This window comes from Corvus brachyrhynchos, unplaced genomic scaffold, assembly GCF_000691975.1.
Source record: "Corvus brachyrhynchos isolate BGI_N302 unplaced genomic scaffold, ASM69197v1 scaffold32, whole genome shotgun sequence".
NCBI lineage: Eukaryota > Metazoa > Chordata > Aves > Passeriformes > Corvidae > Corvus > Corvus brachyrhynchos.
In genome coordinates, this window is record NW_008237919.1 from 5,704,705 (window position 1) to 5,723,329 (window position 18,625).

The 18,625-nt window shown below is 36.6% G+C and overlaps 1 protein-coding gene across 1 annotated transcript in view; it reads right to left on the reverse strand.

Moving 5' to 3' along the window:
- The window catches only part of LOC103614862 (A disintegrin and metalloproteinase with thrombospondin motifs 20), a 79,290-nt gene that overhangs the window by 50,938 nt on the left and 9,727 nt on the right, over positions 1-18,625 (reverse strand). The window contains exons 2-4 of the mRNA XM_017733087.1: positions 15,666-15,828; positions 12,293-12,552; positions 566-649 (exon numbers count right to left, since the gene is read on the reverse strand). Coding sequence (XP_017588576.1) covers positions 566-649; positions 12,293-12,552; positions 15,666-15,828 — 507 coding nt within the window. The remainder of the gene's footprint in view (positions 1-565; positions 650-12,292; positions 12,553-15,665; positions 15,829-18,625) is intronic.

Sequence of the window (18,625 nt, forward strand, 5' to 3'; positions counted from 1 at the left end):
AGCAGATTTGTTTGAAGGGTCAGATCTGAACTTAGCTACAAGTCGTCAGTCATAAGAACCTGTTATTCTAAACAATGTATGTGAGCATTTATCATGTGTTAAATATTAGAAAAATACAGTGAAAAGAAGTTTATGATAAATAAATATAAAACCCATGTCTTTGAAAAGCATGTACTTCTACAATCTTAAAATATTACAGCTGTTAGGGCTGAAAGCCTGCCACTGAAACCCTCTATAAAAATGGTCACTTTCCTCCCATGTTTCCATGAGCATTACCACACTTCTGCTAGTTCTGCCATAAGCTTTCATATACTGTCTGATTTATGTCAATATAGGTCAACTGGACATGCAAATAGAGAGACGGGAAAATAGAGGCATTAAGTACAGGTTCTGAAGTTAACATTGCATTTGACATTTTGTTTCCTATTTTAAAACAAAACTACATAGTTAAAGAAAATATTTTATATTTAAACTAGAAATAATTAAACTCTGTAATTGCAATGCAAATTAATGCATTTTGTTTCTTATGTAAGAATCAAATCTTTTAAATTTTTCTTTTTCTTACCTGTTCATTGTGAATTACAATTAATTTGACAATAACTATATTTATAAGATTTCCAATAGTTGAATCTTTATAGATTGCTGCAACCTAAAGAGAAAAAAAGAATATTAGAGCATTAAACTCACCTGGTAAACCATATCTCCTGTAATGAAACAAACAAACTACCAAAGAAAACGAAGCACTACACAGCAGGTATCTCATGCATCCAATTGTGCCTTCTACCCAAGGACATGGTGACAAAAAAAAGTTTCTCAATTTTTAATACCTGAATAGCTTCAATTTTATATTCATTTCCAAACGACACTATGTTGAAATGCTAAGGTAAAAAGTACCCTTATTATACAGTTTACTGATAAAATAGTAAAAAAAAAAAAAAAGTAATGTTACTGTGACTTGAGGTATAAGCTGGTTTATGTGAATGATTTGCAGAATCAATACCTGAATTATTAGAGAGTTGTAAAAAGCAGCTTTGAACAAATAAGTTTTTACCTTGCTTTTAATGGAAGCTGGACTGAGGTGTAAAACTGTATTGAAAATACACGACACATACAAAGGTATCCTTCCTCCCTCATAAAATTTGTATTTATATACCCAACAGGCATTTTTAGACAAAGTCTTGCAGACAGATAGTAAAAATCATGAGTCAATTCTATACACCAAAGTGAACTACTTTGAAAGCTATTCTTCATAAAAGCAATAAAAAAGTTTATACATTCTCAGTAACAGCTTCATATCTCATCCATATGAATTCTGGCTTAAAGCAGAAGTCAAATGACAGCCTTACATAAACAAGAGCTGCCACCAAACACAGAAGTACTGGCTTTCCTTCCTTCAAGCTTGTGCTAAGGCTGCAGGCTACAAAAGTGATCAAGGAACTGATCCAGATGCAAAATTTTTTTTTTTTTAATCATGTTATACTGCTCAATATGATCTCATTTCTGGTACAGTCTCCAACATAAGTGCTGACAGAGGGAAAGGGGAAGAAGAACAGACTTCTTTCAAAAGTCTTTTGAGCCACTTGAACTAGCTCAAATTGCTTGTGAAACCACAGCCTTGCAGTATATAAATTCTATTTACCTGAGATCAAGTAATCCTGCTAAAACTTGGAACTGACAGAGCACTGGCTCCCAGCTCATGCCCTACCTTCCTCTAAACTGGAGAGAACACAATGTGCAGCATTGCCCTTCATTCTTTTGTTGACAAACAAGTTGGAAATAGAGGATTCATTAAGGGTAGGGAAGGAGACAGAGTTTCAGAACCCATGTGCAGAACACATTTCAGAGCAGTACAGCTATTTGCTTATTTCCACATGGACTCCTTTCTTGGTTACTAACCAGAACGTATCCAATTATTCTTCTGTGGGAATAAGGAACATCTCTCTCAAATACACACTGAAGAGCTGAATCCAGTGGGCATGGACAAAATCAAAATCCTTTATAAAAGAAAAGGTATCCAAAATACTCAAGCACAATTTAGGCAGACCTTGAGTGGAATAAACCACCATTTTTCTAATATCAAAATTACTTTACTACAATCAAGCTCATAACATGTTTTTATACTTTGAGATCCACTTTGATAAACTTAGAAAGGATATTTCTGGATATTTATCCTCCCCACAGTCAAAGTATGTTCCTGTAGGAACCACTGTCTTACAATAACACAGTTATCACATCCATCTCAGCTCATGTAACTAACAGTGAGCAATTTCCTTCAATAGTCAGTTGAGAAGGAGAAGGGATGAACTGTTCTGTAGACATGACTATCTAGAGATATGTATTTAAACATATTTTCATACAAGACAGTAAGAGCAGCTATTTCATTTCTTCATCCCTTTACTATGGAAGGAGACAAGATGTCTAATTTTCAGATGTATGAGGTTAAGGTAGATTAATTCCAGCCCAGCTCTTTCAAGTTTTATTTCTTTTTAGCAAAGAAGAAACAGCATATGGCATTCCAAACTCACGTCAGAGAGGAATCTGAAATGAGATCTGTGAGGATTTTTGGCATATTCCAAGGATTGGAAGACACTCGTTCCAAGGATTGATTCTCATACCATTTAAGCTGATATTAAGAGGCACTTACAACTGAGAATTTGTTACAGCATAAATCTGTACAAGAAGATGACGTGTATAGAATGAACACAGACATCTTTCACTGGACATGGTTGTTGCTCTTGGCCTTGTAGACCATCATGAGATTCACACAGGCCCACTCCTCAATCCTGTCAAGGTCACTCTGGACGGTATCCCTTCCCTCAAGCAACTCAACTGAATCACTGAGCTTGGTGTCATCTGCAAACTTGCTCAGGGTGCACACAATTCAGCGTCATTGACGAAGATATTAAAAAGTATTGGTTCCAATATGGACCCTTGAGGAACACCATTCATTACTGGTTTCTGTTTGGACACTGAGCCATTGATAACTCTTTGGACTGGCCATCCAGTCAATTCCTTATCCATCTAACAGTCCATGCAGCAAACCCATATCTTTCCAATTTACTGGCCAGATTGTAGAGGGAGGCTGTATTAAAGGCTTTACAGATGACCAGGCAGAGCTCTTTCCTTGTCCCTGATGCAGTTACTCCATCACAGAATGCCACTAGGTAAGTCAGGAACATCTCTTCATTAACTTGTAAATCAGTCTAGTTAATGTCTGGTTTTGTAACAGAAAGCTCTGAAACTCAGGAAGCAGATGCATTTCACTGGCTGCAAGTAAAGAGCATGCAGGTCATCTGACGTAGTGACACAGTGAACAAAAACCAATACAAGTTTTGTCCAGTACTGTAAGGCTATATATCAGGTAGAAGAGGCAAAGGGATTAAGAATTGAATGGGAGAGTTAACTAGGTTCAGCTAACACCAAATAATACCTGAGTGCCTAAACTGTGACTTTCAACCTTCAGTGCAAAATTAGCCTCCCCCTACTATAGTAGAAAGAATTTCTGGGTGATTAGAATAATCCAGGCAAGGAGTTGAGGCTGGAGCCTTCTTGTAATTAAAACTTAGCAGTTCTTGTACATGGCAGTACTTCTACAATCATGAACAAGAACTATTTATACTGTAATTGATGGGTGTTCCCTCATATACATTAATAGTTCCTTGAAAAAAGTCTTTTACTGCTGTGCAAGTGCTTTCTGTTGAGGTTATGCTGCTAACAAAATCTGGAAACATAGAGAAGGCAAAAAAACCAACACAAAACACAGAGCCAAGAGTCTTCCTTCCTGCCTGTTGACACAATGTCCACTTAAAAGACTGGAGCAAAAGTGTATCTTCAAAACCCAAAACCAGTTACTCATACCTCAGAGGAAATTCATTAGACTGAGTAAGTATATGAGAGGAGAATATCACATTGCATGCTGGAAAAGAATCTGTGGCAGGACTTTCAACACTGTATCTATGCCCCATCTGAATTATCTACTGGTTATCTCTCTGGAGAATAGCTGAGGATTGAAATGATGTCACGTAGATGCCAGAGGTCAGCAGCTCCTGCCAAAATCTGAAACATACCTGTTTCCACTGTGAGAAGAAGCAAGCTCATGCTAAATGTAAAATAACACTGCTTTCATTAACCCTATGTATGAGTCAAAGTATGGATCCTTTGCCTCATGAGCACTTTCATGACCTCCAAACACTTAGTTATCACCACTACTTTCAAAAGATCAAACAGCAAGACTCTATGCTGATAACAAGATGCCCTTAGCAGCAAAGTTCAGTATATTCTCAGCCTGGTTGAACACATGAAGAGAAAAATCCTGAGAGCAGATAACCACAAAACAAACTTGAAGATTTACCTAAAGGAACTGGACAGACTAAAATAATCCACTGAGACTTGAAATGACAGAATGACACATGGAACTATCAAAGATCTGGAATATAAGATTCTTACTTTTCGTGAAAAAAAATTAAGAGGTAAGTATTCCCTGGTCCTGTATTCTAAGGATATTTCTCTCAATCATCTCTTATTGGAAGCATTCATGAAAAAGGATGATGAAATGGGATAGGAATTTAATAGAATACACCATTTCTTTACAATTTCCAGATCTACTTGCTTTACAGTGATGTAAATATAGGCTTCAGAGAAGTAGGAGGTAATAGCCAAAGCAAAGTGAAATTAGTTTCAAGAGATTTTTCAAACTCTTAAACCCAGCCTCCACACTAGAGTACAGCAACAAAGAATGGGAAAAAAAATATAAATGAAACTAATGACACTTCAGTGGAAGGATAGCAGCTTTTATTTTCATGGAATTTTCAAAGATTAAGTCAGACCTTGTTATCTCCACAACTGTGGCTGCCAGTTGACTGGAAGCAACTTGGTCACAAAGAGTTTCTCTTGACATGCCTGTTGCAACTGTCCATTAAAGTGTGACTGTGAACGGTGGCAAATCGCTCTGTTTAGAAAAGGTGCTAACAAACAAGCAAGTACACCTACAGGCTGGAAGGTAAGTAAATGATATATCCAAATCCAATTGGATATATCTTGTTCAGCTCCTTTTTTCCCTTCCTTTTTTCCCCCTAAAGATTGTATCACAAGACCTCTTTTTCTTTCCTCTTGTCTGTAACACACAACCATGGTACCAAGAAAATGCATTCATATCCCCTGAAAGAAACATGGTATCACTTCATAGCTTGTATGTCTTTTGCAGGCTCCAAAATCTCTGACGTATCACTGTAGTGCTGTAAGCATGTGAGACATCCAGGGATCTGGGAGATTTCTCCTTCACCTTTTCCAGTGTCATACCGATTCTATCATATATTTCCTAAGATCCAAAAATTGTCTGAAGTCATGAGATATATGAGCAGTTACTTCTTCAGTGAAAGAGAAAGAGCCATGTTATTTCTGTTGGTGCTATTCCTACTCTGTTGCATGCGTATTTCTGTACAAAAAGGCTTCCATGAGTGGATCCTAGTGGCAGCAGACACTTCTCATGCAAACTTGCACAAGTATATCTATGACTCAGACTTACCATTTTTTTCCCTTGTAAGTTTTAGGTCATCTGCTGTCCCCTCACCCAAGTCCTCTTCAATCTACTATCCCCTGAGTTAACCAAGCAGAGGTTCCACATGACACCTAGAAGAGTGCTTTAGTGGAGGCAAAAGGAAAGAATACATCCCTTTTAAAGGCTGAGTTGCCTTTTGTGTTTGTTTTGGCTGGGGTAGAACTAATTGTCTTCATAGTGGCTGGTATGGGGCTGTACGTTAGATATGTGCTGAACACAGGGTTGATAATACAGAGATGTTTTTGTTATTGCTGAGCAGGGCTTACACAGAGCCAAGGCCTTTTCTGCTTCTCATATTAGCACTCTGGCGAGGAGACTGGGGGTGCCTAAGAGGAGACAGGGCCTGGACAGGTGACCCAAACTGACCAAAGGGAGATTCCAGACCATGTGACATCATGCTCAGTATAAACAGTGGAGGGAAGGAGGAGGAAGAGGGGGACATTTGGAGTGATGGCATTTGTCTTCCCCAGTAACCACTACATGTAATGGGGCCCTGCTCTCCCAGAGATGGCTGAACACCTGCCTGACCATAGGAAGCAGTGAATTAATTCCTTGCTTTCCCTATTAAACTGTCTTTATCTCAACCCATGAGTTTCTAGCTTTTACCCTTCCAATTCTCTCCCTGATCCTGGTGGTGGGGGAATGAACGAGTGGTTGTGTGGGGCTTAGTTGCCAGTTGGGGTGAAACCATGACACCCTATTCGGAAAAAAATCTTATCTCTAACTTGTGACTGAGATGGATGTAAAGATATCCCTTTAAGTATTCCAATAACTCAGGGTATGGTAACAGTCATGATCACCATCATCTACAACTGTTCAATGAAAATACATACCACAGTTATAATCAGATCATATCAAATGCCATCATGTACAGCACAATGTCAATGCATCCTTCCTTTCAGAATCTAAAAGAAACTACCTTAAAAGATCATTTCACAAGACAGCCATAGACAGGCTTCTCTAGCCATTAGAAGCTACTCAAAGACATGCTGCTTGGCAATGTGTCTCCTTATTCCTATTCTTATTATGTGAGATGGGTCCCAGGTAGCTTAAAGCAAGGCCTTTGTCATAATTAAACAGTACCAAGACTTCACCTTAGGAACAGCCCTTGAACCATGTACTACTGAAGAGAAAGTCACAGAGACAAGCAGTTATCTAATCATCAAATATCTAACCAACAACCACCACTTAGACAAAAATAGCAGCAAGTAGTACTACCAGCAGTGAAGTATAAAGTCAAGTATGTGCCTGCCTACATACTGCAAAATAGAATCACTTAGGTACGAAAAGACCGTTAAAATCATTGAGTTCAACCAAACACTGCCAAGTCCACTACAACACCCTATCCCTAAGCACCACATCTGCACATCTTTTACTTACCTCCAGGGATGGGTGACTCCTCTGCTTCCCAGGGCAGCCTGTTACTTCACAACCTAATGCTTCACAACCCTCTCCATGATGTAATTTTTTCTAAACCTTCCTGTGCAGCTTGAGACCATTTTCTCTGGTCCTTCACTTGTTACTTGGGAGACAAAACTGACACCCCAGCTCACTACAATCTTCTCACAGGTAGTTGTACACAGTGATAAGGTTCCTCTGAGCCTCTTTTTTTCCAGGCTAAACACCCCCAGCTCCCTCAGCCACTTGTCATATGACTTGTGCTCCAGACCCTTCATCAGCCTTGTTGCCCTTCTCTGGCCATGCTCCAGCATCTCAACGCCTTGGAGTGAAGGGCCCAGAACTGGACACAGCCCTCACCAGTGCTGAATACAAGGGAACAATGACTGCCCTGGTCTGGCTGGCCACACTATTTCTAATACAAGACAGAATGCCATTGGCCTTCTTGGCTACCTGGGCACACTAATACCTCTGTATAAGTTGGTGGACCTCAAGATGCAGCGAGGTATCATTATGACATTTAATATACAGGCACCATACAAGGACAGTCACAATTAAAAGAATAGTAGGCTTTTATACCCCTACAGATACCCATACGTCAAGATAAGTAAGAAGGCTAGCTCAAAGAATTTATATGAATGATACTTTGAAAACAATTGTTTCCAGCTACATAGTCATTGGTGCATAAACAAATACCTACTTTCATTTTAACCACATCAGATGCACAAGATCATGGGGTTTTATATACACAGAAGAAACATAATAAGGTATATTCTTGGCTTATGCCAAGAAAAATATGCCTTGCGCTGGCGTTCTAGTTTTTACTGGATGAGAGATAAAAAGCACTGAACATTCCTGTAGCATTAGTACTAATACACTGATCTGAATGAAAAAGGGATAAAACAGACTACTGAGGTTCTAAGGAACAGATATAAGGAACCATATATTCATCTCCAAATTTTGAATGTAACTATATTCATTGCCTTTCAGATGGTAGTCATACAAATCATATTATTAACCTACAAAATATTTAGGTCTACTGCCTATTTTTAAATGATGACTATAGGCAGAATCAGTAAAATATTCTTAAAGCCCAGGATGCATCTATGTTTTCCCAGTGTGTACTGGAAAGACAAACTGCTAACTATTTGTCTTGGGGTGACTTTACGATACTATGCTATACTATTGCATAGTATGAACTGCAAAGAAAGTATAAAAGAATTCTTTAAATTCACCCTATATATATTAGGATAAAATAATTTGTCTGGTTTTATTGATGGGGCATATTGCTGCACAAAATCTTTCCATAGAGAAAATACTTCATAAGTAATGCTGATGATGAGCCATTACAATTGAAAAATAAAAAAGTATAAATAAGACTATACCTAGAAAAACTTTTTGATGTTAAGACCTACTACTCATTACCTTCCATTTCATATGTCAGTAAAAGATGGTAGCCACAAAACTTTACTAAAGTGACAGTAACTCTTTCAAGGTACTTAGATGGCAGCTTGATTTGCACAGATCTGAAAGACTACAGAATGAACAAAACAACAGAGTCAAAGCCATTTACGAGCAGTCCAAGCCAGGAACCTGTCTTGATGAAAATCAAAAGCACCAGCTTTTAACACCATATCATAATAGCACTGTTTTACCATGACACAACACCACTTTATGGTTTCACAGTCTCACTGCAAGTTAAATGATCTAAATTGATGCTGTCTCAATCCTCTCCTTGAATGCATGGCTGCCCCACTCCCATGCTCCAACTTTAGCACTCAGATGACTAGGCAGCCAGCCAAGTTCACAATCTGAGCTGGCCATCATAGCCCTGCCACAGGTTTTGCATGTCATGATTTCTTTTCAGAAAGACAAGACTACAAATTTTTTGCTAGCAGAGGAAGGACAGACCAAGTAGGTTTTTTAGTACCAAACTAACTATATAAGTAGTACAGTACTTAAAGGATGTCAATAATCAGGTTCTTTTTTCAGCAAATCAGGATAGTACCTCAAAATGTTTCATGGAACCAAATTTCAGGTGGGTTTGAATTTTATAGCAAACTCCAGTGTCCTAATGAATTATTTCAGTTGCTAAGATCAAGCCTTCATGTTTGGGGCTTTAAACTTTCAGAACATAGGCTAAGATGAAGTCCTCCAGTCACTAAATCTATTGGCAGTGCCTACTGCCTGCTCCGTGTTATAATGCTTAGAGGAACAAGAAGGAATAGTGCAAGTTAAGCAATCACAGTATTCTTTATTGTTTTATTTATTGTTTCACATTAAATAATGCCACTCTTTGTGCTGAAATACAATAAAGTTTTTCATAAAATCCTACGGCAAACGTATTTCTTCTATCTTGAAGTACGTATTTCAATCAGAATGAGTAAGTATTTCCAAGACAATGTAAATAATGTGAATACTCTTACTGCCAACATTTATGCAGTTTTAAATAAATGAGAAAATGCATTCCAGTTCCAGTTCAATGGGATTACTTGCATGCTGAGAGCTAAGCCTTTTCAGGTTGAATTGGATGAGTGACAAGACACTTAAAACCCTAAAAATATTTAGCAGTATATTTCAGTTCTTATTTTCCACTCATAAAACAGCATCAAGTTTACTTTGGTGGCTTTTTGTTGATGCTAAAAAGAGCCCCAAAGAAAATAAAAGAAAAATGGGCCAGGATTTCAAAGGTTCTGCTGGGAGCTAGATGCCTAAGTTTCATTAAAATTTAATGGGATTTATATGCTTGAAGATTTTAGGTTTCTTTAAAGTCCAAGCCAGAACTGAATAACTTTAAAAGTTTCAGAATTATTACAAGAGTAAAGTATAATGCTTGATTCACTTAAAACACCAGCAACCTGACAATTTCCCATAACAGAAGTTGCTTGACCAGACATAAGTACCAGTTAAATCTAATAATCAAAGCTATCTGTATAATGGCAGAAAGGATAAAATTTTAAAGGGTCATTTATTTCCTTTATGGGCAATCAAATAAGACTAATGATGGTTCTATTTCAAACTCTAAGAGGCTGTGGGTCAAGAAATGACCCACCAGTATACTGATAAATTCTAATGCAGATTACATAGGAAAGAATGGTAGCCATTTGTTTTCCTGTCCTTCACTTTTTTTTTAGTAGTTTACTGAAAAATAACTGTTATGGAGAAGAAGAGACTGAAGGCTGTATATTCATATGCATTATTTGTTTGACAAATCATATGTATGTCAGGAGAGGGTTAGATCAGATGACTTCCAATTGTTCTGGGATTCTGAGACATTGCTGAAATGCTTCAAGACAGGATACAAGCTGGGATATGTATTCTTTGGGGGAAATGGAGGTGAGGGTGGGAGAGTGCATGGAATTAACTGAACTGTAAAGAAAATAGTTTAAAACTAAGATCTGAATTTATATGCTTTACATCTGCATTTATAAAAGCTCAACATTGCTAGAAATAGCATCCTAAGAAACTTTTGTTTCGAGATTACCTTCTGCATATATATGTGGAGTAAGAGCTGCCAAAAGATGCAAGCAATACATCTTACCACCTACAGTGGTATTCAGAGATATTAAACTCACACTAAAGATGTAGTGGCTTACTGGATGCTATTACCTCAAAGCCACCAGTAAGTGTAGAACCCTAGTTTTACAGTACAGATAGGAAAGCACAAGAAAGAAATGACAAGTTTTTTAGAAAAGAACCAGTATTCTTTCATTCATAGAGTATATGTCAAATTTTAAAAACAGTTCATATATAGGTTCTCTTTAATAGCAACTACACAATGCTTATCTATTTACCTAGAAGTCCAATTGTGTAAGTAAAAAGACAAACATTGCACTGTAAGGAATAGTAGCTGAATGTATAACATCTACAGATGCAGGAATAATGTTTTTGTCTTAAAAAAAAATTAAATCAGGAATTACATTACCTATAATCACAACAATTCCTCATGAAAATGATATAATAAATGTTCTATTTCATCTTATTGTAAAGTACTTTAAAATAGAAGCTGTTTTTTACAGAAATGTATTTACCACTTATTTTGTTTCTTAGTAAAGCTCTTTAAGGAAGAAATTATAATAAAATGGCATCTTTGAGATAATTGTTTCTAAAGGAATTCCAAACTAAGTCTGTACTATAAGAGAAAAAACAACTTTTGGTACTAACTTTTTTTTGTTTGTAATACATGAACTTTCAGATCTTCACACCACTAAAAGTAGAAAAATTCAGAGGACTTACATTAATATATGCTAATCTCCCTAAAACCATTATTTTTCTTATAAACCAGTTAAAGGAAATTCCATGTTCTAAATTTAGGTGCCTACGTCATCTGTATAATAGATGGCAGCACCTCTGGTGTCATCAGCTGGAGATGTCAATATTAGAGTGAGCAGAATTCAGTTCAGTTGTCTGTGTATTATCCAGCATCCCTTCACACACTATAGGTTATCAAAAACCTATGCTCCACTGGCAGATGCAACACATGATTTACAGGAGACTTGCACACCTTTGTGAAGCAGCAGCTGAAGCCAAGTCAGACGTCCTACAGCATCTTAAATGGCATGGGGCACTTCTATGAAGCAAATTAATTGATCCTAGTGAAAACTACAGAGCTATTCCGTCCATCCAGAAGTAGATGTCTGTAACTGCTCAAGTTAATAGCCGTCTAAAAAGCAGATGTCTCTACAGATACTTGTACGGTAGGTGCTTTAATTTGCTAGGCCCCAAGCTAGATGCAGTTTCATATAAATTAAGCTTCTTGAATAGATGTAAGGATGGAAATCTAGAAATAATTACAATGCAGACTATGTTGGCATGCCTTCTCCTAACAAATAGTTCAACAGATATCAGGGTAAAACTTTTGATTTTAGAGCATACTGTACTATATTCTGAATCAATACAAGTAGTGACCTTTGGTTCAAGAAAGAATTTACCACATAAAGACTGCAAATAAATGATGCCAATTCAAGGTCTGACCCATATTAATCTGGAATTTCTTGAAAAACTGAAAAACTAGGATTACTGTAACTAAGCATTTCTTTTTTCCACAATGCCATTTAACATCTGTCTGCTGTAATTAATCTGCATGTTTCACTCACTGAAGCTTAAGAGTCCTTCTAAAGCAACAGAAAATCAGGAAATGGGTCCCATCATTTCACCTACACACCTTACACTGCATTAATCTGACAAGATCCATAATCTGAAATTTGGACCCAACTAGTTTATGTTTATGTAATCTCTTTTTTATACAGAATTTGATCAAACCAGAAGACAGGAAAGTTGCGGAAAAGAAAACAACACAACAGAAATAATTAAAATTCCTAATACTTAAGAACTTACTATTGACATCAATGTTAGTACATAGTGCTGTAAATTCGGCCCATGGTGACGAACCATTTTGGTGTCAGCTGTGACCATCACTTCTACATATCTTGGATAGGAAAGAAAACGTTTTTTCCTGGAATGTGGATTGCCACGATCCTCTATAGAGAGGTTATTTAAAGCATACTCTAAACCAAGAGACTTCTGTAAAACACTGCTCTCTTCCTTTAAACTGCTGAAGGCTGGATGTAATAAAGTGCTCTTCTTCAACTCTTTCTCTATAAAGTAAAAAAAAAAGATTTACTGTTGAATGCAGTTGCTAAATGGAAAAAGGCAAAAGGCTGCCCAAAATAGACAAACATATATTTATGATCTTATTTCCAAGAGAAACAGTGCAAGAACTAAAAAAAAAAAAAAACCCCAAAATATGAAACACAGAAGACTGTAACAGGAACATCAAATGAGATGTCTTGTATATTATTACATAGTTCTATTACAAATGGATTCTGTTACAAATTAGTTAAGAGACAGCAATATTACATAGTTCCTAGAATGCAGTATAATCCAAACAGGAAGGCTGGAAGGAGATAAGTACTACAGCTTAATCAGTACAACAAAGGAAGCAAGTTAGTTAAACAAAACACATTTTTATATGCAAACTTTTGGCACCAGCAGAACAAATAAAAACAGACTAAGTCCAGCTCCTGAATTCAAGTCCCTACTGACTTTCAAACTTACATGACATTGTACTTAAATAAATATGGAGTTTAACTTCATAAGCAAGTACACATCAAAAACCTTAAGTGACTTCCTTCACAGTTTTGTTAATATTTATTATACAGGATCAGGCTCGAAAGGAGATACACAATATGCTCAGATATCTCCACACTAAGTACTGTTATACCGCCAATTATGCTGTATAGTCCAGCCCCCAGAGGCTTCTGATCCCTGATACATAAAAACCAATGCCTTTATCGGAGTCACCTTAGCGACAGCTCACATAAAAAATACTTAATGGAGAAGCATATATGAATTCTCATTACTCTCTAGAACTTAAGCAGCTAACTGGACACTCCAGCCCCTTCAGAAGAACCCTCCACTGTCTCTGAAAACTAGATTTCCCTTGTAAAAAGTAGTGGCCAAAGGACATGCCTCCTAATCATTTTATTCTAATGACTTAGTGACTACAGCACTGACCCAAGAACTCAGAGATCACAATTCTGTTGCCCTCACCTTGTGGGGATTTAAATTCATGCATTCCATTATTCAAAGGAAGAGCCCTCATGTGTAAACTTTAAGCTACTTTTCAGAGATCCATAGTCTGTCTTCCTTAAAGTTAGGGCACAATACAGCCAGAAAGAAAAACAGTAGAGACAACAGCAAGCACTTTACTGAGTAATTGTTTAAAAGCCAATCACAAAATAAAGCTATACTAATTGTGAAACCATTAGCACTTACAACAATGAGGGAAGAAAGAAGGGACTGGCTTTGAAAAGGAACTAGTTTGAGTATCCACATATACTCTGTGTTCAGACTGACTGAGTTGGATGCACTGAAAAGAACTGGCTGAAGCAATTTCATATACACAATCTTTACTCACAGAAGGTGTCTGAGATGCCAGAGTACCAGCAAAATGGGAAATAACATTTATATTTAAAGGGAGAGTTTAAAGATTATCAAAATTTATGGACCAGTCAAGAACAAATCAATTTTGTTTACAAACACCAGAAATCAACAAGTGGATAAGTAACAGCTATCAGATTTATCCAAAACATATTCTGACAAACTCTGATGAACTTCCACATATTAGGGAAACAGAACTTATGGACTGAGGAAATGCATTAAATATCCTATCCTGACTTGAGTATGGCATATATCAGGGTTTCAACACTATTTTTCATCGGCAAGTTAGTTTTAGAAGAAAACAGCACAAAGCAAAGAAAAGATTGGGTAGACAATTTCAGAATTATCATTGTCCAATTTCAAACTAGAAATATGTGTTGAATGCTATGTTCCTCCATTTCCTCTGTCAAGGTTCCCTTAGTAGAGAAACTGTCATGATTCCAAATACTGATACAATTTGTTCCTCTGTGAATAAAGAATATGAATAACCAAGCAAGACTAGCATTAAAGGAGACGCATCTCTACTTTAGAAGGACAGAAACATAAAAATACAAAGCTTTTCTTCATAAACATTTCTGCAACTTCACTCCCTCCCAAAATGACAGTAATCCCTGACTCACAGTCTTTTGTAATTGTTCCCAAAAATGAAAAGGGAGAAAAGTACTATGTTTTTAGTGTTTGGAGCCTTTTTCTCACACCAACTTGTTTAGATTAAAGAAAAAAAAACACAAAACAAACTGAAAGACCTCTAATTTGGTTCAGTACATATTACTTATCATTGAAAACAAAAATGGCACAGGAATAAGAACATTTGCTTGATGCAATGGTTAGTTTCTGGCCTTAGTATGTACAGAAAAGCAGAATTCTCAAAATAATGCTTCAGAGTATATAAAATATGTTTAATGAATTTTCCAAAATTAATAACACTAGTCACCCAAGCTACACCTTTCTTTTAATCTTTATATTTTTAACCACCTGGATAGATATTCCTCAAGAAGAACAGCAAAAAGTTCCCTGTTCAGCCCAGGAACTGATCAGGGAGCTGGTGCTCCCTGCTGGCTCATCTTTCAGCACACAGCGATGGCCTACTACTGTACCTCTAAAATTTCTTTCTTAAATTATGCCCAGTCTTCCTGGACCCCTTTGTTATTAAGGACTGTTTCCCAAGGGACACTTTGAACCAGTGCCCTGAACAGGCCAAAGTCCTCCCTCTGAAAGTCCAAGGCAGAGGTTCTGTTAACCCCCTTCCTTTAACCTTAAATAAAATTAAATATTATTAATATGTAGCATGAATAAATTATTAAAATACTCATAAGAAAAAATATCTCCATTACCGGGTAAGGTTAGATAATAATAAATTAATGGGTAATATTAGATCCTTCCATTATTAAGGAAGACCAATGTCATGTATTATCTGTTAGACTTGCAGTAAGTTCATTATCTTTTGTGAATATAAGCAACAGCTCCTGTGGATCTACTCTTTCAGTGTTTACATATGGGACAACGTAGGTGTAAAAGCAAACCCACACCTAAATTCTTGCAATATCACAGGTTTTGTTTTTTTTATATGCACAATTTGTCCTACTTTTGAATTTACCACTGTCACTAAACAAAAGGAACAGCTGACAAGCCTGTGTGAAAGAAATGTGTAGGTTCTAATGGCACACTGTGGAGAAAAATTATTTATGAAATTAAATCTTGCTTTTTTTTTTCTTTAGAGCATCTGACATCTGAAAAAGTCACAATGAAATTTAAAGTATGATTATACCTGAAACTTCACAAGGTTTATAGGATTTCTGATACTTTTTTTTAAGTTCATCATGTCTATATATAAGATGTGGTTTGTTATGTTCATCTTCATGTTCACCTCCATCCGCTTTCATCAGAGGTTCTAAAATGTATTCACCATCATGTGCCTTGAAGGTGCCCATCTGAAAGTAAGAGAAGTAATTGAATTATTTTCCACTGAAAATACTGATATAAAAATAATTTTCATTGAAATAAAAGCTATTTATGATAATATTTTGAAGTTAATGATCATACATATGCACGTGAGATGGGGGAAATTTCAGTGAAACCTGGAAGGTAAGGAAAGAGAAGTTTGTTTTCAGAGACTCGCCCCACCAGAATAACTCAGATTACCTTGCATAGTAACAATGTATCAAAGGTAATTACTATAAAAGCTACAAAACAAAGGAGACCACAAAAATAAAGAGAAACTAGGTATGACCAAGCAGGACCACTTGGAAACTAAGCAAAGGAGAGCAGAGGCCATCAAGAACTTCAGAATTTGACTGCTGTCCAAATTCTGGACTGATTTGTTGCCTTCTGTCCTTAACATAACTTATATAATATTCTTCTTCTAAAATTGCATTTTCCCTATAGATTAGAAACAGTCTTAACATGATATTCTTTTTAAAGATTTTTGAATGGAGTACCAGAAATTCAAAGTTGACAACATTGATGTGTTTTTCTCCTTGATTCCCCCAACACACCCCCCCATCCCCAGCCATCACAGACACACATGGGTAACTACATAATGGGAACCACAGTAACCTGATTACTAACAAAAGCACTGGCACATATCCAAAGAACAAAAATTAAGCTCCTTTCCCCCAGCCCCCTGCCCCATAATCCTTTCAATTATGAAATCCTAAAGCAGACTCTCTTCTTTCTCACCACACTTCTAAACAAATTCATAATTTACTATGGCTTAAGTACTTCATCCTAGGAGACTGTGAAGAGGAAAAATCATGTAACAATTTCATCAAATTATTTTCAAACTTTTTAGCAACTTCCTCACTTCAGCCAATTAAACACATCAAGTGAATAGGTACACTGCATCCTGATAGATGTTTTGCCCATAAGGCATAAAACTGACCAATAAGATAATAGTGATAATCTACATAATATGGTTGAAGAGATTAAGTGCACATGTCAACCTTGAAACTCAGGGTTCTAGAGAGAGTGGCAGAGCAGGATAAATGAGAACAGAAGCAAGAAGAGGGCTTTTTCAAACAACCTACCTAAGACCTTCCAAAGACTGCTCCAGACTACCTTAGTGTCCAGGGTATTGCACCGGAATTATAACATCCCCTTGAATTTGGGATCCTTCTAAGCAGTTATCAGTTGCCAATGTTTAAAAGCCTGTTAAGTCTGACACATACCTGAAGCCTGTATGCAATCTTGCCTGATAGATAAAATTATTAGAGCTATGGTCAACACATTGGGGATGAATCCTCTGTACCAACTTTGTCACAGAATGAAAAAAGACACAGCTAAATAGTATTTTCATTTCAAGACTGTTTAAATCTAACTCACAGAAGCACTTTTCCCCCTCAGTTTCATTTAAATTCCTTGCAAGTAGTCTTCATACTGGATCCTTTATACATTCAGTTTAGCCTTCTCACATCCAGTGTTTCCAGGGCATGTAATTTGTAGAGGACAGCAGATAGAGTGTACCAAGAACAACCTGGAAAGGGCTTCAGGAAAACAGACATGCCACACCTTGTCAGTTAGTCTTAAGGTATAACCTTTTGGGTAAATGACAGGGACAGACAAGAGCCTGTCACTCAGGGACAAAGCATCAATTCTTCTTGTTAAGACTGATGTTTTATTACGTATATTATTAAAATCCCAGTTAACAAAACATCATAAATCTGACCCCATACTATTTGTCAACACTAACATGCTAATTAATTATTTTCTCCTGGTATACCAAAAACCGTATTTCTAAATAATATCTATTTAAGTTCTTTTAGATTTAAGCAATAACTTTATTGTTCCCACATACATTTTACTTCCCTCCAGTTCTTTCAAACAGGTGGAGCAGATAATCTGAGTTTGTTTCTTCAAGGGCTTTTTCAACAAACAGACTTTCCTTTTACAAAGCAATGGTTTCAGTTACAACACACAGATTATGAGAACAATACCCCAGAACTAACAAGGAAAGAATTCGTACTGCATTTTAAACTAAACTCCAGAATATCAGACTTACACTGGAAAAGACTAACTGCAAGAATAAGGGTATATTATTTTTCTACGATTTCATTCTTAAAAAAAAAAACAAACAAACAAACAAAAAACCCCAAACACTAAGACGCATGTTTTTGACTGAGTCTCCTAACTTCAAAAACTCACAATAACAGACCACAAACTTACAGGCCAAAAAGTTAGGACAGACAGCTTGAAGGATCCTCTATTATGATTCATGGCCTCAGAATTATTCTTTGCTTTTTGTTTTAAATCAAAAGATTAACACAAGTTGGTACAATCATGTCCTTAAGACTCAAGAGTTCACCTTTACAGATACTTGGGGCAACCATTTTAGAAAAATGGAGTCAAGCTTCCTCTTGCTCACTCTTTGGCCCACTGATTCTCGCACAGTATCCCAGGATCAATGGCCTGCTTAGATATGTAAGAAACAGCTGAGCAAAAATTTATAATGCAACAAGCTTTCATTCTTTCTTCAACTAATTCTCTCCTCTACAACCATGTATGGGTAAAGAAGCAATTACTACCACTGAGTAGATATGAAAGCCTCCTACTAGTAGTCTATGACAAAGTTTTGCACATCTATCTCAATTAAAAGAACTCACTATGTTGTATGGGAGAAAAAGCAAAATTTAAGAGATGCAAACAGTGCTCTATCTTAAGAAAGGTATTTGATATTTGTCACTCAAAGCCCAAGAAGACATTCAACTTGTAGCCACCCATTCCAATCCTTTA